Source organism: Equus asinus, chromosome 8 (genome assembly GCF_041296235.1).
Source record: "Equus asinus isolate D_3611 breed Donkey chromosome 8, EquAss-T2T_v2, whole genome shotgun sequence".
NCBI classification, from domain to species: Eukaryota; Metazoa; Chordata; class Mammalia; order Perissodactyla; family Equidae; genus Equus; species Equus asinus.
This window is the reverse complement of record NC_091797.1, coordinates 46,166,229-46,187,110: the sequence shown is the minus strand read 5'-3', so window position 1 is coordinate 46,187,110 and position 20,882 is coordinate 46,166,229. Positions and strand designations below refer to the sequence as shown.

At 41.0% G+C, this 20,882-nt stretch overlaps 1 protein-coding gene across 4 annotated transcripts in view; it reads right to left on the bottom strand.

The window, feature by feature from the left end:
- Positions 1–20,882, bottom strand: part of RIPOR2 (RHO family interacting cell polarization regulator 2) — a 215,372-nt gene that overhangs the window by 107,357 nt on the left and 87,133 nt on the right. The window contains exon 1 of one of the 4 annotated variants that reach the window (XM_014851601.3): positions 951–1,996. The exons of 2 other annotated variants lie outside the window; for them this stretch is intronic. In XM_014851601.3, the coding sequence (XP_014707087.3) occupies positions 951–1,167 (217 nt within the window). In that variant the 5' untranslated portion in view covers positions 1,168–1,996. Of the gene's footprint in view, positions 1–950; positions 1,997–20,882 lie in introns of those variants that run through there. One more of the 4 variants, XM_014851603.3, reaches the window with a different exon arrangement.

Below are 20,882 nucleotides of genomic sequence, written 5' to 3'. Positions count from 1 at the left end.
TGAGACTAGATCAAAATAATGGAAAATCATCACAATGTTAACAGTGGTACCTTCTAGATAATTAGATTACACGGGAGTCTTCTTATGCTATACTCTTCAATGAACTGGTATTACTTGGGTAATCACAAAAAAACTTACTAATATTCCTTTAAAAAATTACTTGATAGAGTTTCAAAATAATGACTAGATACTGTTTCTTACGGAAAACAATCGAATTTATGAGGTCCCTGAGTCTGGATGACCATTTATTTAGACAGTTCCAAATTCTAGAAAATCTCTTGCCTGCAGCCCAATCTCACAGGCAGCATTTCAGCAAGACATCTGTTGGTTAATAGATTAGCCATTTAAAATCTCAACCCTTACAGCCAAATCCTACCCCACAGGTCTACTTGTGGAAAACTGAGCGGTGCCAGTGGGTGTCAGAAGCTAGTACGGCTGCAGCATCCTAACCTGAAGAAAGGAAAAGGAAAAGGGCGTGGAGAATTGGAGTGCCAAAGAAGTCTGAGGACGAGTGAGAGAGATCCAAAGGGAGAGAGACAAAACAAGGAGAAGTGGGTAGTGCAGATCAAGACAATATGGTACCACGGAGAACCACCCCTGGTCCATTCGTCCACCTGCTACCCTAGCAGCCTTGCTGTGTGTAAAGCACTGTTGACAGGCTTCCCTTAAGGTGTTAGACAAGAGAACACAGAATAGGGACGAGGGGCAAGATTCAGTACTATTTTCTAACCTAAACTCAGCCTTTATCTAGTCACCGCTTAAAAGAAAAATATTTGGAGGAACCATTTAACGCCCTCGTCCTCTGCTTTGCTTTGATATCCGTAACCACCATCCCACCCAGAACGCTTTCAAAGTACTCAAGTCCTTGCCCAAGCCGGGCCAAAGTTTCCAGTAGTGTCAAAGCAAAGCTAAGCAGACCAGAGCGGCTCCTGCCAGAAAGACGTGTTTACCTTCACCAAAAATATCATCCTCTTCATCCACCGGGAGTTCCTCTGCATCCAGATACTGCATCTTGGAGAGCGTGATCAGCGTGCTGCAGCCGGAGGTGCACAGCCCAGGCAGTCCCAGCAGCCACACTACCTCCTGAGGCGATTTCCTTCCCCGGGTTCTCTGAAACCTCGGGGAGGGCAGCTTCCGCATCTGCCCTTGAGAAAGCACTTCATTCATATGAATAGGCTTCAGGAGCCGTTTGAAGAGTGCATTCCAGGTGAGGTAATTCTCACCGCTGAGAAGCAAGACTTGTTTTGGAAGGGGACTGCAGAGCTGGTTGGATCTGAATACAGATATCCCTTAAAGTCTAGGCGCAATGAATTCTATTTCAAAGCGACAACTTTCATATTTTCTTAAAGAGGAAGGTGGGCATTTAACTTTCTTACTAATTTGAACACTATGGGAAGTGTTGAAAGAAACGGGGTTCACATTTCTCATATCTCGGTTTTGCTTCAATGACAATTTATCTGAGAGAAAAGCAAGCCCCTACATGAGACGAAAGCAGGCAATTGGAGGGATGGAGTTTTTATTTCACTCAGTAATAGTTGCATTTTTCTTTTTTGCCAACCTCTTGCGTTTGAGGATTAGAAGCTTTACAACACTAAACCAAATTTAACATACATCTAGGCTCTTCCTGGCCCAATTAAATCGATGGTCAATAAATGGATAATTAGTTTAGGTCAAACAACTTCCATTTCACAATATTTACTCAGTCTGATACTTCAGACTTTATCACTTAAGGAGAAGGGAGAAAATGTAACTTGAAAGGCGGTTCCTCCCAGAGGGAGGAGTAACCATCGAGCTTTTACGTGAGTGCAAGTGGCTGACATCACCAGATCGAACCAGCCAAAGTGTGCCTAATTCTATATGGCTGTTCAAACACAAATCTCTGAGGGATAGCACAACCTCATTTGGGGCTTTCCCAGCGCTCTCTGTTGTGTGACCTCTCAGACGTTCAGAAGCTGAGAAAATGCAAAAGGAGATGATGGTGAGGAGTTGTTGACCCAAGGTATTTACTTCAGGGAACTTTATTTGAGTAGAGTTTCTAAAACATTTATTAGCATATTTTTAATAGACTTTGTTTTTTAAAGCAGTTTTAGGTTCACAGCAAAATTGAGAGCAATGTGCAGAGATTTCCCATGTGCCCCCTGCCCCCACACCTGTAGAGCCTCCCCCATTATCAACATCCTCACCAGAGTGGTACCTTTGTCACAACTAATGAACCTACATTAACATATCATCATCATCCAGAGTCTATGGTTTACATTAGGGTTCACTCTTGGTGTTGTACATTCTACAGGTTTGGACAAATATATGATGACATGTATTCACCCTAATAGTCTCATACAAAGAAGTTTCACTGCCCTAAAAATCCTCTGTGCTACGCCTCCCTCCCCACAACCGCTGGCCACCACCGGTCTTTTTGCTGTCTGCATAGTTTTACCTTTTCCAGAATGTCATAGTTGGAATCATACATAACGTAGACTTTTCAGATTGGCTTCTTTCACTGGCTAGTATACATTCAAGGTTCCTCCTGGTCTTTTCATGGCTTGATAGCTCATTTCTTCTTAGCACTGAATAATACTCCATTATCTGGATGTACCATAGTTTATCTATCCAGTCACCTACTGAAGGACATCTTGGTGTTTCCCAAGTTTTGGCAACTATGAATACAGCTGCTATAAACATCCGTGTGCAGGTTTTTGTGTAGACATAAGTTTTCAACTCCTTTAAGTGCATAGCAAAGAGTGGGATTACTTGAGGGCATGGTAAAGAGCATGTTAAGTTTTGTAAGAAACTGCCAAACTGTCTTCCAAAGTGGCTGTACCATTTTGCATTCCCATCAGTAATGACTGAGAGTTGACTATTGCTCCATATCCTTGCCAGCTTTTGGTTTCGTCAGTGTTGTGAATTTTGGCCATTCTAGATTGTGTAGGGGGATCTCACTGAAGTACTAAGTGCTTCTGGAGAGACTCCTGGTGCTACTCTCCAAGCTAAGAACCTGTCCCTTCCTCCTTTAACTTCACCCTTGAAATTACAGCAGCTTCTCCCAGGGGAGAGTATAGAAAATGGGGCTGGAAAAGCCCAGCCACGAGAAAGGCCCAGGACAGAGGAAGTCTAGAATCAGTCAGTCACGAAGGGCTACTTGGCACCAGCAGTGGGCTTACCCGTGTGCTGGGTGCTGTGGGGTTCCCATAGACAGATGCAGATGGGGACTGCTGGAACCTCTGGTCACCCTCAATCAGGGGTGGGACAATCTTTAGGGGAGAGTTTGGAAAGGTGTGGTTGTTTGGAGTTGCACAATGACTGGGGGTATTACTGGTATTTAATGTCTTGGTAACCTTCTCGAATGTGTGGGACAGTGGCTCAAGAGGAAGAACTGTCTAGTCCCAGACGCCAATAGTGCCCCTCCCCTCATTGAGAAATACCTTGAGAAGAGGATAGCTGGTGCTGATGCTTTTCTCTAGATCTCCTTTGCCTCCCTCCTTTTGGATCCTCCTACCAGCATCCCCCATCCAATTCCCACTCAAATGACTTTTTTGGTCAAGGGTTGCAGTTAATTATCTAAATTAAATTAATTAAAATGGGCCTGAATTGTAAGATGATGCAGCCGCTATGGAATACAGTATGGAGGTTCCTCCAAAAATTAAAAATAGGACTACCAGGCCGGCCCAGTGGCACAGTGGTTAAGTTCACACGTTCTGCTTCGGCTGCCTGGGGTTCGCTGGTTTGGATCCCGGGTGCAGACATGGCACTGCTTGGCAAGCTGTGCTGTGGCAGGCGTCCCACATATAAAGTGGAGGAGGATGGGCACGGATGTTAGCTGAGGGCCAGTCTTCCTCAGCAAAAAGAGGAGGATTGGTGGCAGATGTTAGCTCAGGGCTAATCTTCCTCAAAAAAAAAAAAAAGGACTGCCATGTGATTCAGCAATCCCACTTCTGGATATATAACCAAAATAATTGAAAGCAGGATCTTGAATTGATACCTGCACTGCCACGTTCATTGAAGCATTATTCACAGTAGTCAAGATGTGAAAGCAGTCTAAATGTCCATTGACAGACGAACGGATAAAGAAACTATGGTCTATACATACAATGGAATATTATTCAGTCTTAAAAAAGAAGGAAATCCTGTCACATGCGACAACATGAATGAACCTTGAGGACACTATGCTAAACGAAATAAGCCAATCACAAAAAGACAAGTATTGTATGATTCCCCTTATATAATGTATCTAAAGCAGTCAAATTCATAGAAACAGAAAGCAGAATAGTGGTTGCCAGGGGCTGGGGGAGGGGAAAATGGGGAGATTGTTCAATGGGTATGGAGTTTCAGTCACGCAAGATGAAAAAGTTCTAGAGCTCTGTTGTACAACAATGTGCCTGTCACTAACAATACTGTAATGTAAACTAAAAAATTGTTAACAGGGTAAATTTATGTTATGCGGTTTTTACCATATACAAAAAAAAAAAACGGCCCCAGTGTAAGAAATCTGGATCTGGACTAGAGCTCCATTTGCTGGGATGAAAGGATGAGTATCAATTTTGGTCATGACTACATTTCTCACCCATTGTCCTGTGTCCTTTAACCTTCACAACCCCTATGAGGTGGATGCTATTATCTCATTTTACAGTTGAAGCAATGAGACTCTGAGAGATTACATAACCTTGCTAAGAGCAGATGGCTAGTGAGTGACAGTTTGGACTAACTCCAGCGCTCGTTCCATGACCTGTCATCTACAGAGCTTTATGGAGGGGATGCAGATGATATGGGTCAACACAGCATCCCAGTGGCTCTTGGGAATCTGCCCCACCTCTATCCCCTCTCATGTCAGAACCACGAGCTTACCACATTAACCCTGGGGTCCCCACCGTTCCACTTAAGCAAGTCAGCATAACCTCTCTAGGCCTATTTCTTTATCTTTAAATGGAGAAAATACTATCTTCTTGTTATGGGTTGAATTGTTGAATGCCCAACTCCTATGTTGAAGTCCTAATTCCCAGTATTCAGAATGCAGCATTGTTTGGAAATAGGGTCATTGCAGAAGTAACTGGTTAAGATGAGGTCCTACCTGGGTATGGTGGGTCCCTAATCCAATGTGTCTTGTCCTTATAAAAAGGGGAGTTTGGACACAGACACACACATGGGGAGAATGCCATGTGAAGATAAAGATTGAGATCTATAAGCCACAGAATATCAAAGATTGCCAGCAAACCACTAGAAGCCAGGGGAGAGGCCTGGACAGATTCTTCCTCACCACCTCAGAAGGAACCAACCCTGCCCTCACTTTCATCTTGGACTTCTAACCTCCAGAACTGTGAAACAATAAACAGTTATTTAAGCAACTCAGTTTCAGGTTCTTTGTCATGGCAACCATAGCAAACTAATACACTTCCTCATTTGGCTTGTTTTGAGCGTTAAATAGGACAATTCATGTAAAGGAACTGAGACAGCACACGGCACACTGCACATACCCAGTTGTAATTAGCCAACTTAAATCCCTCACAGGGCAGCTTAGGGCCGTTTCTCTGATTGAAGCCTCAGTGGGGATAGAGAGTGATCAGTCACCATGCTCTGTAGAAAATCTCAATAACCCTTGGTAAGTTCCTCTCAGTCTCCTCTTCTCCAACGTAGATATGGTAAAAACACAGCTAACAATCTCAAACATCAAATCACAATTGCCACTGAAAATGCCTTGAAAGCGGGGAATGTAGAAAACATCATCCTTGTTTTCTAAAGTATACAATCACCTTACAGAGATAAGGCGTATATGCATGATACGTTAGTGAAGAAGGAAAATTAATGATCTACAGATGTATGCATCAATAGGGACAAATTTCAAAAACATAATGCTGACTAGAAAAATCTCACAAAATTATAAATAGTATGATTCTATTTATATAAGTGCCAAAAATGGGCAAAATAGAAAACATATATAAATAACACTAACCCTTACATAGTGCCGGGCATAGTTCCCAGTGGTTTGATTCACTTAATTCTCAAAGCAACCCTATGAGATCAGTATTATTATCTCCATTTTAGTTTGAGGCTCAAGAGGTAAAATGACCTGTCCAAGGTCATGCATCCAGTAAGTGGTGGAGCTGAGACTGAAGCCACAGAGTCCACACTCACTCACTCTGTTACAGTGTCTCTCATGTGTGTAAAGCATAAAGGGATGCTGAACTATCTGCGGCTCCCCAACTGTAGGCACTCCAAGCCTTTGCTCCCATGGCTCCCCCTTCTCCTGTTGGTCTTACCAACTTGGGAAACATCCACTCATCTCTTAGGGGTTTATCTAATAGCTGCCCCCTCCATGAAGCCTTTTCTGATATCCCCATGTGGAAATGCTCGCCCTACTCCCTCAGTCCACTTATTTATGTATCTATTTCACCCCTGCCCTTCAAGGCAAGGACCATTTCTTCTGACACTTTGTACCTCCATTCCCTAGGATAGTGCCAGGAAGAAAGTCATTGATCAGTATGCATTTTTGAAATGAGTAAATAATGACTAAGTGAATGGCAGAAAGTTCTAGTGTGAATTCAATAGGAAGGAGGAAGAATTCTTACTTGGGAATTAGTCCTAAAGTCTGCAGGGGAGGAAAAAATTTTTTCCTCTATCCTTTTAGGTCTTTAACTGAGGCGTGTGAATTAAACTGACCAAAGACAGATTCAATAGGAGAAAAGGCATACAAGCTTTATTAACATTTTTATATGCATGGGGGCTTCACAGAAAAGAAGTGAAAAATCCCAAAAAAGTAGTTAGACTCGGGGGCTATATAGCATTTTAACAAAAAGCGTTAAGTTGTGGAGTAGGGACTAGACAAAGGAAGCAGGGGTGGGCAGGGTGGGGGGAGTTTAGAGTCCTAGGGGTGCTAAATTGTAAGAAGGTGACTAGAAAATGTATGCTAGATAAGGATTGTTTAATAAGATTTGTTAAGCAGACTCATCTTGTCTCCAGTGATAAAAGTGGCCTTCAGTAGGGAAGAGTCATTCTCCTCTTCCTGATATGGGAGAGGGGAACATCTTTAAAAAGGAAAATTTATGTCCTGCTTTTAGGCAGAAAGGGAAAAGGCAGAGAGTTCTCTTGTATCTGCTGTTTCTCAATTGCCTTCAGCTATAAATAATCCTAATGCCAATGCGGCTTATTTTGATGCTCTTCAAATCCGTACTAGAAAAGAAGGACTAAAGCTAGGAAAACCCAGTGCTCAGAGCCGGGCAAGTCAGTGAGGTGGAGTTAAGCGAGCGTAAGTTACAGAGAGGAGTTTTGACTAAGCAGTGAGAGGTGAGTCTAGAACGACAATCAAAGGACTTTGCTTTTCAGTGATTGAAGGCAACAGCTCTGATAATTGGATCTGAGGAAGAGAACAAAGGTGAGGATGAGCCAGGATCAGACAATTATTTTGATTAAAGGCTGATTTGTGACAATCTGGGCTAAGCTTAACAATAGAACTTCATCAAGGTCAGCACAAAAACATGGCAAAACTTTTATACTCTAAACAGTAGGTACCCACTTTGTGCTGTACTAGGTATGCAAATTTCAAAGACATGCAAAGTCTAGTCCTTGCTTTGAGGAGCTTTACTCATCTATTCCTGTGTTTATTCATCCCTCTATTCATCCATTCATCCATCCATCCATCCATCCATCTATCCATCCATCCATCCATCCATCCACCCATTTAGCCATCTATCCATTAGAAAAATAATAATGAATGCCTACTAAATTTTAGGCACAGTAGGAAACATTTAAGTAAATGTGTAAGTGACTGTGCATGTGTTGTGGTGAACATATGAAAATCAACATCGTATTACTATTTTGTGGTATGAAAATTTAAGGTATAATGATCAGCTATTTATTTATTAATTTTAAACATTTCTGCATGGTTTGCCATTTTGAAAAAAAATTACCATCTGTGAAGTGCTTAGAGGAGGAAGCCACACTGCTGGGAAAATGTCATCATCCAACCTGGGCTTTCCTTCCAATAGAGGGTGAACTTCACAGTCTTCTCTCTGTACTCTTTTCTGGAGAATTTCCCTCTCCCTCCAGGAAGGTTTTTAAATACTTAATTTTCATATACAAAAACTTCAGAACAGGGAAAAGAATCTGAAATAATTAGGGGTAAAACATCCAGAAACAGAAAGGAGAACAAAGTAGGAGAGAGGAATTGAAACTGTGAGGAGTGGTTGGAATCAAGAAAGAAAAAAAGAAGGTAAAAAAACCCACAGAGCCAGAAATAATCTTATCTTTGGGTAACTTTTGTGCCGTGCACATAAAATGTGTCTAACTGCAAAATGCCACAACCAAGGAGCTGGGACTAAAGGAACATGATTTTTAATGCTGTTCCTGTTTTCATGTTGCAAAAAAGAGATACCCATCTCATGGGACGACAGCCATCTGGGGCTTTGTAAGTCTTCCTGCTCACATTCCACAGTTTTAGGGGGATCTCTCTGCTGTTGGAGCCACAGTCAGGTGCTGGGGAAGCCTGCAGGACAGGCTGATCAAAGCCTTTGGTGGTCCTCCTCAATAGGACTAAAGACAATGAGGGTAATTGCCCAGAAAATGAATCTGCTCACTCTGCTCTGAAAGGAGGGAGAAGAGTCCAGCCAAAATGCTGTCCATGGCAAGACTCGCATTGGGTCTGGTTTACAAACTTGGGCTAAGGGTATGCTTGTGGGAGTGGTTAAAGCTGCAACTAGTGACTTTTTTTTAATGGCATAAAAGGCACTGGTTCTAGGATTTGACAGAACCAAGTTTTAATTCTGGCTTTGTTAGTTCCCAGATCTTTGACTAAAGTTATTGAATCTGACTCAGAATCTGTAAAATGAAATAATAATCATTGGCTCAGCCCTCTCCCCTGAAGTTGCCCCAAATGAGACTCTTTGTCAATATCTTCTGCTAGGTATAAAAACACAACTTCAACACCCAGTCCCTCTCCTGTGCCCCCTGTTCCAACCAGAATGTAACCCCAAAGCCTTTCTAGTATAGAGATCCTGTGACTTCAACTGATAATAAAATTTACCTCCTAGGGTTTTGATGACATGAATTGAGACAGGAATCCTTTTCTGTGGCCCTACCATCAACTTTAGATTAGTTACCAAGGAATCTAAGGTGCAGTGTGCCCCTCCTCCCTCTTTTTAACCTCAGGACCACTTTTTTGGTATGGGAGCTACAGAAAACAACAGAAGTGGTTGGGGAAGAAAACTTTGAGAAGGTAGAAAGAAACAGTCCTTCATGTCTTTGAGAGATTTAGGGGAAACTTCAGGGAGAATTACAACCCTCCCTCCCTCACAGACTGTGACTCTAGACCCAAGAGGACCACAGAAAGGAGGCCAGATGAGAAGGTATAACTTTCTCAACGTTGAAAGCAAGGCATACCTCTCAGCATCCTAAGTCTTATAATGGGAGATTGTTCTTTGGTACATAATCTACTGGGTGCCAAACCAAGGGACAATATGAAATATCGTTGTTGAAAAAGTGAATGACGTTAAATGACCTGTACTTAATCCTTTGGCAAATTACAGATTTTCTAATTTTCTTGTTTCAAAGCACTGAAAGAGGATCTTATCGAATTTTTACTGATAGATCACTAAGCTTAATTTTTGATGATAAATCATTATGTGATTTTTGGCACATGATTGAGAAAAAGTTCAAAGAATCAGCTGGGATATCAGAGAAAATGGTGGAGTAGGGATCTTTAAAAACCCTCTCTTCTATAGAAGCAATAAGAAACACTGGAAAAAATGGTATCAGCTTTTTCAGAACTCTGGAAATTAAACAAAGGCTTGCAACAATCCAGGGAACATTTATTTGAGAAAAACAACTGAATTTTCATAAGAACAGTGAGTTTTTTGGCATTTTAATTTGCCCTATTTCCATCTTCTCCTCCCCAGCTCTGTGGTAGCCTTGAAAACCATAGACCTGTAATCACAGTGAAACCCAGAAGACTGGCAGTCATTGGAGTGGTTGGAGAATGGGATTGGAGCTTCTTCAAAGCCTTACTCTCAGAAAATTGTCATGATTTGACCTGTCTGCTTGTTCCTTGGTAGACCTCATTTGCAAGGCTGTCTTTATTTAGCCTGACTCAGAGTTACTCAGAGCGAATGGCCTTTTCCCTGGGCCTGCTTGTCAAAAACAATCAGAGGCAACTGGTGAACACTGAAGCTGCCCGAAGCAATGGTAAGAGTTGGGGGCAAATAACAGGTAAGCAAATCTTAAAAAGAAAACTCAGGAAAGAGATGGCCATGGAGACTTTGAAAAGCTCTGACATATTCCTGGGACTCTAGAAGGCCAAACATGTGTAGGGCTGTGCACATGCTTAGAAAAGGCCATAAACTCTCATCTCTCGCTAATCTTGAGGTTCTATATAAGCAGGAAGGAAAGATTAAGGCAGAGTTGTAAAGTGCCTAGCTGAGTGTTGAAGTTATGTCCAAGCTTACATACAGAGCCCCTTCACAAAGACTAAGAGTTATTGGTTCCAAGCTTCTAAAAACATCTCTGTCTAACATTAGCTGACCGCTAAGTAACTAAGCAGAGAGTTCAGTGACCACACATGACAAAGCATACAGACTTTACAGAACCAGTTCAGAAAAGTCACTAAACAACAATAACAACAAACTCCCTAGGGAGGGGAAGAATCTGATTTCCAGAGTTCCTGTGTAATGTTATTTAAATTGTCCAGATTTCAACAAAAAATTATGAGACATGCAAAGAAACAAGAAGCATGGCCCATACACAGAAAACAAAACAAAAAAACCAGTTAATAGGTACTGTACCTGAAGAAGCCCAGATGTTGGACTTGCTAGGACAAAGACTTTAAATTATCTATTTAAAATACGTTCAAAGAACTAAAGAGAACTAAGTATGAGAACAATGTCTCTACAATAGAGAATATCAACAAGACAATAGAACTTGTAAAATAAAGAACAAAGGGAGAAATCCTGGAGACAAAAAGTATAACAGCTGAAATGAAAAATCACTAGAAAAGGTTAAACAAAAGATATGACCAGTAAAAGAAAGAATCAGCAAACTTAAGAGAGGTCAATTGAGGTTATCCTGACTGAGGAACAGAAGAAGAAAGAATTAAGAAAAATGATCAGAGCCTCAGAGAACTGTGAGACAACATCAAGCATATATAGATATACACATATATCATAGAACTCTCATAAGGAGAAGTAAGAGAAAAGAGGGCAGAAAGATTTGAAAAAATAATGACCAAAAAGTCCCCAGATTTGATGAAAAGCATTAATCTATACATCCAAGAAGCTCAACAAACTCCGAGGAAGATAAACTCAAAGAAATTCACACCTACACACATCATAATTAAACCGTCACAAACCAAAATCAAAGAGAAAATCTTAAAGCAGAAAGAGAGAAATGAGTCACCACATACAAGGGATCCTCAATAAGACTAACAAGTGATTTCTCAGAAAGCATGGAGGGCAGAAGATACTGGATACCGTATTTAAAGTCCTGAAAGAAAAAAACTGTCAACCAAGAATTCTATATCTGGCAAAACTATGTTCATGAATACAGGAGAAATAAATATATTTCCAGATATACCAAAGCTGAGGAATTTTGTTTATAATAGAAATATAATATAAACTTGCCTTATGAGAAATGCCAAAGGGAGTCCTTCAGGTTGAAATGAAAGGACACTAGACGGTAACTTAAAGCCATAAGAAAAGATAAAGAACACTGGTAAAGGTAATTGCAAAGGTAAATATAAAAGACAGTATAAATCTATTTTCTGTTTGTAACCTTCCCCCAATCTTCTTTAAAATACAACCACATAAAGCAAGAATTATAGATCTGTGTTGACGGGTGCATAATATGTGCAGATGTAATGTGTATGACAATAACAGCACAAAGCAGGGGGAGCAAGGTGAGCGATACAGGATCAAAGTTTTTACACCGTATTGAAATTAAGGTGATATTAATCCAAGCTAGATTGTTATAAATTAGATGTTAATTATAACCCCTGGGACATTAATGAAGAAAAGAAATAAAAAGTATTGTAAAAGAAGTGACAAGGAAAATTAAAATTGTATGCTAGAGAATATCTATTTATTGCAAAGAATAGAGTAACACTGCTGTAACAAAATTCCCTTCATCCTCATTTATTTATTTGGGTGAACTTGGCTTCTTAAAAATATAGGAATATATAACTAATTCCTGTTTCATTAGAGCAAAAAGTAATATTCATCCATGGATAAGTGAACTAATTGGAAAAAAGCCAACTCCATCCATCTCATTGGGAGATGTTTCCAATAAGATTTTGATCTCATGTTGAAAGATGGTAATTATTACTCAATATATGTAATATGTTTACATTGTTTTGATCAACTGTGTATCAATAATAAATGTAATGATGACTCTATCCAGACAAAAATTTTAATATGTAAGCCATTTAATCACAAGAAAATTATATATATGTAATATTTTATACATAACACATATTTTTATCTGAGAAATGTGATAGGATGATCAAAAAAGACTTTCAGGTATAAAAATACATTAGATTATAAGAGGGGAAATTGTCCCAAACTTGGGCTGCAGTAGAACTTTGTGGTGTGATAGGATCAGCAGCACCTTCTGGGATGTATCTAGCATTCCTAATAAAATGTGCCGTCAATTTCCTGATAGAATTTAACGAAATAAGAATCCTTCTGGAATACTGATTTATCCTCTCTGCCTAACTTATGGTCTTGCCCTGAGCCTAATGACCTTAAATCAGAAATTCTTTAAAGTAAAAAGTCCAGTATGTTAATGATCATCTAAATATCTTCTTTTCCCCTGTTAAATGTCTCTGTCAATAGAGAATAGCTATGGCAGCTCTCTCAGGAACTTTTCTTTTGTGACAAGTATAAAATAAAACTTTAACAACTTATCTGACAAGTTGCCTTAGTAATTAGGATAAAATTCTGTTGGGGGAGAATGGAATGGAAATATGAATTCAATAAGAAAATGGAATGATATAGAATATTTCCAAATCTCAAAGAGCATGTTTATGCATTTTTTTACATGGACCATGGAGATATATATATATATATATATATATACTACTTCATAAATGACATGCTTTCGGACTTTTAAAACTTATGATAAAAATCTTTAGATATGCAATGGAATGTAGTTTTCCAAAATTTACTTTGGGTTTCAAAAACTGGACAGTTAAAGACCACTGCTGCAGACCCCACGTTGAGTGGAGCAGGATTGCGGTAGGCCCTGTAGAGCAGAGACCATGACCTGAGGGACCCTGGGAAAGCATCTGGAAGCTGCGGGCCCTTGGCGTCGGGGCAACGCAGAGGGACGGCCTAGCAGTTCCATCCCTTTGCATGTACTAGCTTTGTGGGTTGGGACCCATTCGTCTCCTGACCTGCTATTCTTGGCTTCAGAATTTCTTCTTAGGGATAGCAATGAAAGCAAGGATTTGCAATTTGAAACTTGTTGTGTTCTGATTTTGGCCAAATGTTTTTGAAAACTGTTCTCAACGTGGCCTCTTTTCAATATATACGTCTTGGTGTCCTCTGAAGGAAGGAAGGGGAGAAGGAAGGAAAGAAGGAAGGAGAAAGAGAGGGAAGCAAGAGGGAAGGGCAGAATATTTCTCTTTTGGAAGAAAAATACTTCCAGATGGCATCTGTTTTGTTTTCTAAAGCTTCCGTGGGAGGATATCCAGAGACACACTTTGATTTGAAATTTGAGCCCTCCTGGAAATCTGGAAATTCGGCTATGGGTGCTCTGTAAATGCTGCAGGGCAGCGGTGGGCCCTGGACAAGCCCTTAACACATTTAAACTCTCATTCCCAGGTTCCTGGCTCACCTTAGAAGAGCTTCAAACCTCCTTTGTCAGGCACCCAGGAGGTTAGTGCCTTTGAGTCCATTTGGATGGTAATCACCATTCCTCCTTCGTTTCCTGGCAGCCTGGACCCTGAAGACCCCTTCCTTCTTTAACGTTTTGTTTGAAGTGTAAATCACAGTGAGGAGGGTTAGTGAGAACCAATGCCTGGAGTAAAAGAAGAGACAACCGCAAGGTGTCCCATGTAAGGAGTTAGGGCCCAGGCCCGCCCAGGAGGGACCAAGCTCCCATATTTCCCGGACTCTGTTTTTCTACTATTCTCAATCTATCAGCTTGACAGTGGTTTTTAAGCTTTTACCTCTAAAGAACTGGAGTAGCAAAAGCTGTTTTTCCGTCCCTGAAAACGGTGTGACCAAAACACACCACCACACTGATCCAGCGCTGCCCTGAGTCTTTACACTTCAGTGGGTAGCCTTGAACTTCCGTGGGAACAGGGAGCTGCCCTTTCCTCTCTCACATCGAATTAAAAGAGAAAGCTAGCTGAAGGAGGGGGAGGGGAAGGAGGAAGGAGCCAGGAGGGAAGGAAGGAAACAAGGAAAGAAAGAGAGAAACAGAGAAAGAGAGGAAAGACAAAAAAAGGAAGATGCTGCCTTGATTCTAAAGGCCATACTTGACCATGGAGATAAGCTGGGAGCAGTGAGGTGACAGCTCAGATCCTCCCCAGGGCCGCACTCTCTGTCTCTCTCTCAAATGATCGCTCATGGGAATTTGTAGTTATTAATCGGTCTGCATATTTCAAAAAAATTTCCCCCTTGAAGTGTGAGCCCAGGCTGCCCGTAGAGAAACTTTGCTGTTACCGATGGGTCTTTATTTTGAGGCACTGGGTTTCCCCTCTCCCTTCCCTCCGTCACGCTCCTTCTGGTCCCTGTTCTCTGATTTCTCTTCAGCTGAGATGTGTAAAAAACAATCTATGTTTGTTTCATCTCCTACTAACCTCTTCAAAACGAGGCCCTTTTTTTCTTTTCCTAGATCTATATCTGGCGTGATAACAGATTGAAAAGTGCCACCCATCCTTTCTGAGACCACAAACAGAGCTGAATCTGTGAACTGAGACCTATAAACAAGGGCGTGGACCAAAGAATGTGATGGGGCCACTGGAGGAGACAGAAAGCAAGAAGAAAACAGCACTGTAGCTTCGAGTGGGAGGTGAGCAGAAAATGGCCAACCTTAAAAAAATAAACAAGAACCAAAAGACAAAACTCAAACCTCATGAAACTCTCATGACATTGAGGGTTTTAAAAGTTGTTTCTACTGCAGATTTTAGAGACTTCTTCCCTTACCCTGAGGTACCCACGAGGTATCAACCCAACTCCTTAGGAGTTCAGCATTAAGGTAGGGTATAGGGGAAGTGTGAGGTTCGTCTCTCAGTCTCTACATGTGAGGGGGTCTCAGTGCTTCTCAGGATCCCCTTACGGTCAGGTTTTGTGAAATGGTCTGGTTGGAGCAAATTTGGAGAAAGTGGGTCAGGGGTAAATTTAGGCCAGTGGGTAGGCCTCTTCAGCATGGGCTTGGCCCAAGCCAAAAGCAGTATAAATGTCAACTTCCCATTTTCTAATATCATGGAAACCCATGGTGGTGGTGGGGTGAGGGGTTCACTCACCACCCAGGTGAATGAGAGGCCCCAGACATCGGAAACTGGTTAGCAAGAATTCAGGACTCCTTTTCCCTCCTGGAAAGCCCATGGGGTGCACCGGCCCACCCCATGGAAGGGGCAGCCCCTGGGAAATGTTAGAATGATGTACGAATTGTTTTCTTATAAAATTTCATCCAATGTTTTAACAAAGTACAAAAAAGGCGAGGTGTCAGGTATGAGATGGAGGGAGGGAGGGTGGGGCAGGAAGAGGAAGTTCTCTTTGTCCTCACCCCTCAACCTAGATATGACCTAATGTTAAAAACTCCACGAACGCAACCAGCTGCCTGTCATACCCACGTGGTTCAGTTGTCATTTATAGACTCATATAAATGTCCCTGGCACCAGTGTGGAAGAGGGCGCTGAGTAGAGCACCACATGTTTCTGACATAGCACCGAGTAGTACTATTTTTTCCTTTATGCAAAAGTAATGTGCTATTATTGATTATAGATATTATCTGATGACAATAATTCTGTGACGTTCTTGCATGGACCAGATAACTCTGTGAGGGCAGAAAGTTCGTAATGCCTATCTTAAAAGCAAGGCTCTTGCTCTTTTCTTCCCTCTTCCCTCCTCTCCAACAATCCTTTCCTTTCCTTCAGGAAAATCTGGGCCCCGGATGAGCTCTTGCACACCCTAGGATCTCATGGTTTCCTTTATGACGATAATATTAACACCAGGAAAGGCACATTTCTCCTAAGAAACTTAGGAATGTATGCCACTCAGTTCTTTCTGAGGGAAGAAAGGGAGTTCAGTGTGACTGTCCTCACGTTATTGATGGGAAGATTAAGGACAAAGAAAGTAAGTGAATAGGTGTATGCATATATGAAACATACATATATTCATGTACATATATGCACACACATAGAATGTGGCAGAGACTCTGGAGCAAGCCAAGTACTTTCAAAGAACAGGCGAGTCCAGATTGTGGGAACCTATACCAGAGAAGCTCTTACAGGAATAACGGAACTGCTTCATAAATAAAAAGAAAATATAATCCTGTAAAAAAATATCCCAAAGTGCAGCTATCTAAGAGGCAAAGGGGACAGGGTTGGGTGAGAAGGATTTGCTGCACTGGGGCTGATTTCTCAAATCTTTTCTTTTTTGCTCTGAACTCATAGAACACAGTCCGGGCACATGACTTGAAGCTGCAGGATCTGGGCCATATTTACCAGTTTTTAAGCCAGTCTGTCCTGCTAGACTTTGGGATCTTAGAAGGCAAAGGTCAAGTAAGGCCTTCAGGCCTGATGGAAACCAGTGTTCCACAGACATTTTCTAAATGAACGAGTAATGGATTCCCAGCAGTTCTCTAGTCTCATGGGGATCAGAGAATTTAGAAGGTTCTTATCAACATGGAAGTGGTGGAATGACACCCGAGGGAGCAGTGGGTGACCACCAGGTCGCACATGTTGGGATGGTTGGGAATGCAGCTTTGCCCTATAGCGAACTTTATCCCACCACCCACTATGGAAGGAAGAACAGTAATTACACAGAGCCTGATTATGGTTTTCATGTCCGGAAGGATTTGTGTTGTCTTCCACATACTGTAGACCCTAGGCCCTGGTGACAGAGGGGCAAATAGACATTGTCTCACGTGCATTAATCAGCTAATCCATGAGTTTTGCAGTAAAATAGGTGTCTTTACATGATTTTATCTGCCAACCACTGGAATAGCGGCCTTCAAATTTTATTAACAAAGATAAGGGGCCAGCCCGGTGGTATAGTGGTTAAGTCTGTGTGCTCCACTTGGGTGGCCTGGGGTTTGCCGGTTCAGATCCCTGGCTTGGACCTACACCCTGCTTATCAAGCCATGCTGTGGCAGATGTCCCACATATAAAATAGACGAAGATGGGCACGGAGGTTAGCTCATGGCCAGTCTTCCTCAGCAAAAAAGAGGAGGATTGGCAGCAGATTTTAGCTCAAGGCTAATCTTACTCAAAAAAAAAAAAAAATATATATATATATATATATATATAAGACTTCCATAAAAGGATCCCCTTGAAAGCTGTTCGAGAAGTAATGCATTTATAACAATAATAAACGTTTCTCCACCACTCTGCCCCAGGCTTCTGACCTTGTGGTTCTTTTTCCTAATTACTCTCCTCTTTTTCATGCACTAAAATAAAACTATATAAAAGACTCTTAACAGAAACATTAAAAACTGGTATAAGGGAAATTTCACGGTAGCGAACATTATGATGCTTGGGTGAGGAGAAAAAAGTTCAGACCTGGCTTCTTGCATTTTCTGGATAAGATTTTCACAGAATACTTAGCTTTAGTAGTAATATTTAGTTCCCTATTTTTTCTACTCACTGGGATAAGCTGGTATATGGGAACGGAACTTGTGGTAAAGATAACCTTGCCACAAAAGGACTCCACCCCTGCTTACCTTCCGCTGGATCTAGTTGTAAATATGTCGTGAATGGTAAATGTGGGGCTTCCTGTGTTCTGCACTGTGTATTGCCACACCACTATCTCTAGTAGAACGAACAGGAATACAAAATTTACACCTCTTTTGAAATGTGATGAAGCAACATAGAATTCAGAAATAGGATGACCACATTTTCTGTACTATATTGCACTCTTTTGCACAATATGTAAGAACACAACATGAGAAACTGACAAAAGAAGGAAATAGAACAATTGAGGTTGTTGGGTGGGAAGGCTGCAAGGTAAAGGGCAGAATATGAAATACCCCACCTAGCCAACATCTTCTCGTGGCTGTTATTCCTGTCTTCAAGGCTGTATAACTCTCCCCTCTTCCATTATTCTTTCCTACCATCCATCCATTCATCCATCCATCCATCCAACATTTATTGGGCACCTTGTCATTCCAGCTGCTGGGAATGCAGACTGCCAGAGGTATGCTGGTAAAGGTTGAAGAACTAGTTCTTGGGGGAGCTGATTTGCAGTGTTTGTTGGTTTTCACAGGGCAGATACTCCCACCATGCCTGATTTCAAGCTGCTAACATGACACCACTGCACACAAAGTGGGGAAAGATGCGAAGTAGCACATCATCATATAGTGTTTTCACCATACAGATGCAAATAACCTCAAGTGTACAGATAATAGTTAAATGTGGCAATTAGGAAGTGATGTGTTTTGAGTATTTATTAACTTTGTGGTCAATATTATTTATTTACTTGTACATTTATATAATTTTCAATAATGGCTGTTTTAACAATCAGCTCACATTTCTGAAAATTTAACAATTGGCTCTCGTAAGCAAGTACAAGCTGGCTCCAGCACATACTGGACAGAGATAAATAATATGTGCTGTCTACTTTATGAACATTTTTTATCTAGAAAGGAAGAAGTATACATATGTAAATAAGTAGTAGTCCTACAGGTGATGTGATAGTGGATAGGGGAAAGTGCGGGGTATAGAATTAGTGGGGAAGCATGGTGAGACCCCCAAAACAAAATTATCTTGAGGAAACGGTGGTGAGTTGGACTCAACACAAGCACCTATGAATACACACAGGGGGCTGGTTTGAACTCAGAATATGGCCCTTCCCTGTTCAATAATATTTTCTTTCTCTAGTTAGTGTCTTCAGACCCAAACACCCTGGTCCAATTGTCATTCTTGGCACAGTGTTGACTGGGTGATGGAAAATTCTAACTGTGGAGCCCAAGCCACGACTCCCCAGCAGGGCCAGTGAGGACTGGGGTGGGCAGGGACCACTCAGTTTAACAGAGGAGTCAGGCCTGTTGAACTGTGCAGGCCCGGTCTTCAACAGCGACATCTCGCGGCAACGAAGTGAACAGCATAAATTGGATTGGAGACATTTTTTCCAATTCCTGTGATTCCTGGCATTGCTAGCAAAACTTACATCCTTCAGAACTGAGATTTTTAGACAGTTTGGTGGCTGGCAAGAACTTAAGGGAGTTCGTCCTAATGTGGCATCGGTGGACTTGAGCAAATAGTAAAAACAGTAAGAGTTGTGGCCATTTATGTTCTGATTTGCAGAGGAGGTCACGGGTGCAATAATCTGCCACGTATGTGTATGGATATGTGCTTACAGAAAAAAAAAGCTGGCCAAATGTTAACAAGTGGTTATTCTACATGATAAGTTTTAGAGAGAGAGTTTATTTTCTTGTGCCAAAAAATTAATAAATAAAATCTGCCAACTGTAAAAAAAGGCAAGTAAGGTTAAAGAGGGAAACTAAAAATCCAACCATAATGCCAACAGCCAGAAATAAGTGCTGTCAGTATTTTGGTGTATAACCTAGACCTTCTGCTACAGATGATGGGTTTCCTGTCCCCTCCCATTTCCAGTCTGCCTCGATTTCCTGACCTGTGCTTCTGAGCACTTGGGGCAAGATGCTGACAGCACACACTCTTACTAAGTTAGGTTTTTCAACACAGGAGGCCCTTCATTCCAGTTCACAAATTTTTCTTTTTTAACCTATCTCTAATTAGCCCTTTTTCATTCCCCACAGCTATTCCAAAGCTTAAACCATTCTCTGTATCTTACCTCCTACTTCAGAGAAATCATACACCCTCTATGTGATTCTTCCCTTCCACCTTTAATCTGCACCCATCCTTTCTTCCCTTCTGTTTCAGATGAAAATCTATCCTTTACACTGACCAAAGTCCATGCTACTTCTTTAAAAAGAAAAAATCACATTTTTTTTCTGCCTTCACAAGTGATCATATCCATATTGAAAAATTTGGAAATAAAGGGAGAAAACAAAAATCACATGTAATTCAAACACAAAGAGACAATCACTGCTAACACTGTAAATTCTTTGTTTTTTCCATGAATGATTGTATATATTCATTCATTAAATATTTTTAGACATTGGAAATTAATCTGTATATATTATTTCATAAATCTCTTTTTTCCTCTTACAAATAGATCATGAATATTTTTGGCATGACCACAAATATTCTTCTACAAGGAGATTTTAAAATAATTTTTAAAAATTAAAAATAACCTTTGTTCTTTTTTCTTATTTTAGAAGCAGTGCATGCTTATTGTAGGACAATTAGAAAATATAGTTAAAAGGAAGAAAAACTTAAATGCCTATAATCCCACCTCTGAGATATAACCAGCTGACATAATTTTATATAAATCTATGTTATAAACATAGGTTTTGTCAGGCATCATTCTATATCATTTGTGATATACAAATATTATTTCATTTAATCCTCATAACGCATTGTATGGTTGACAATCTCCATGTTCTAGATGAGGAAACCGAGGCCCAGAGAGGCAACTAAGCTGTCCAAAGTTACATAATAATAAAAGTGACAGCAGTGGGATATGGACCGAGGCAGTCTGCCTCCAGAGGCAGGATTCTTTTTATTTTTATTTTTGGAGGAAGATTAGCCCTGAGCTAACATCTGCCGCCAACCCTCCTCTTTTTGCTGAGGAAGACTGGCCCTGAGCTAACATCTGCTG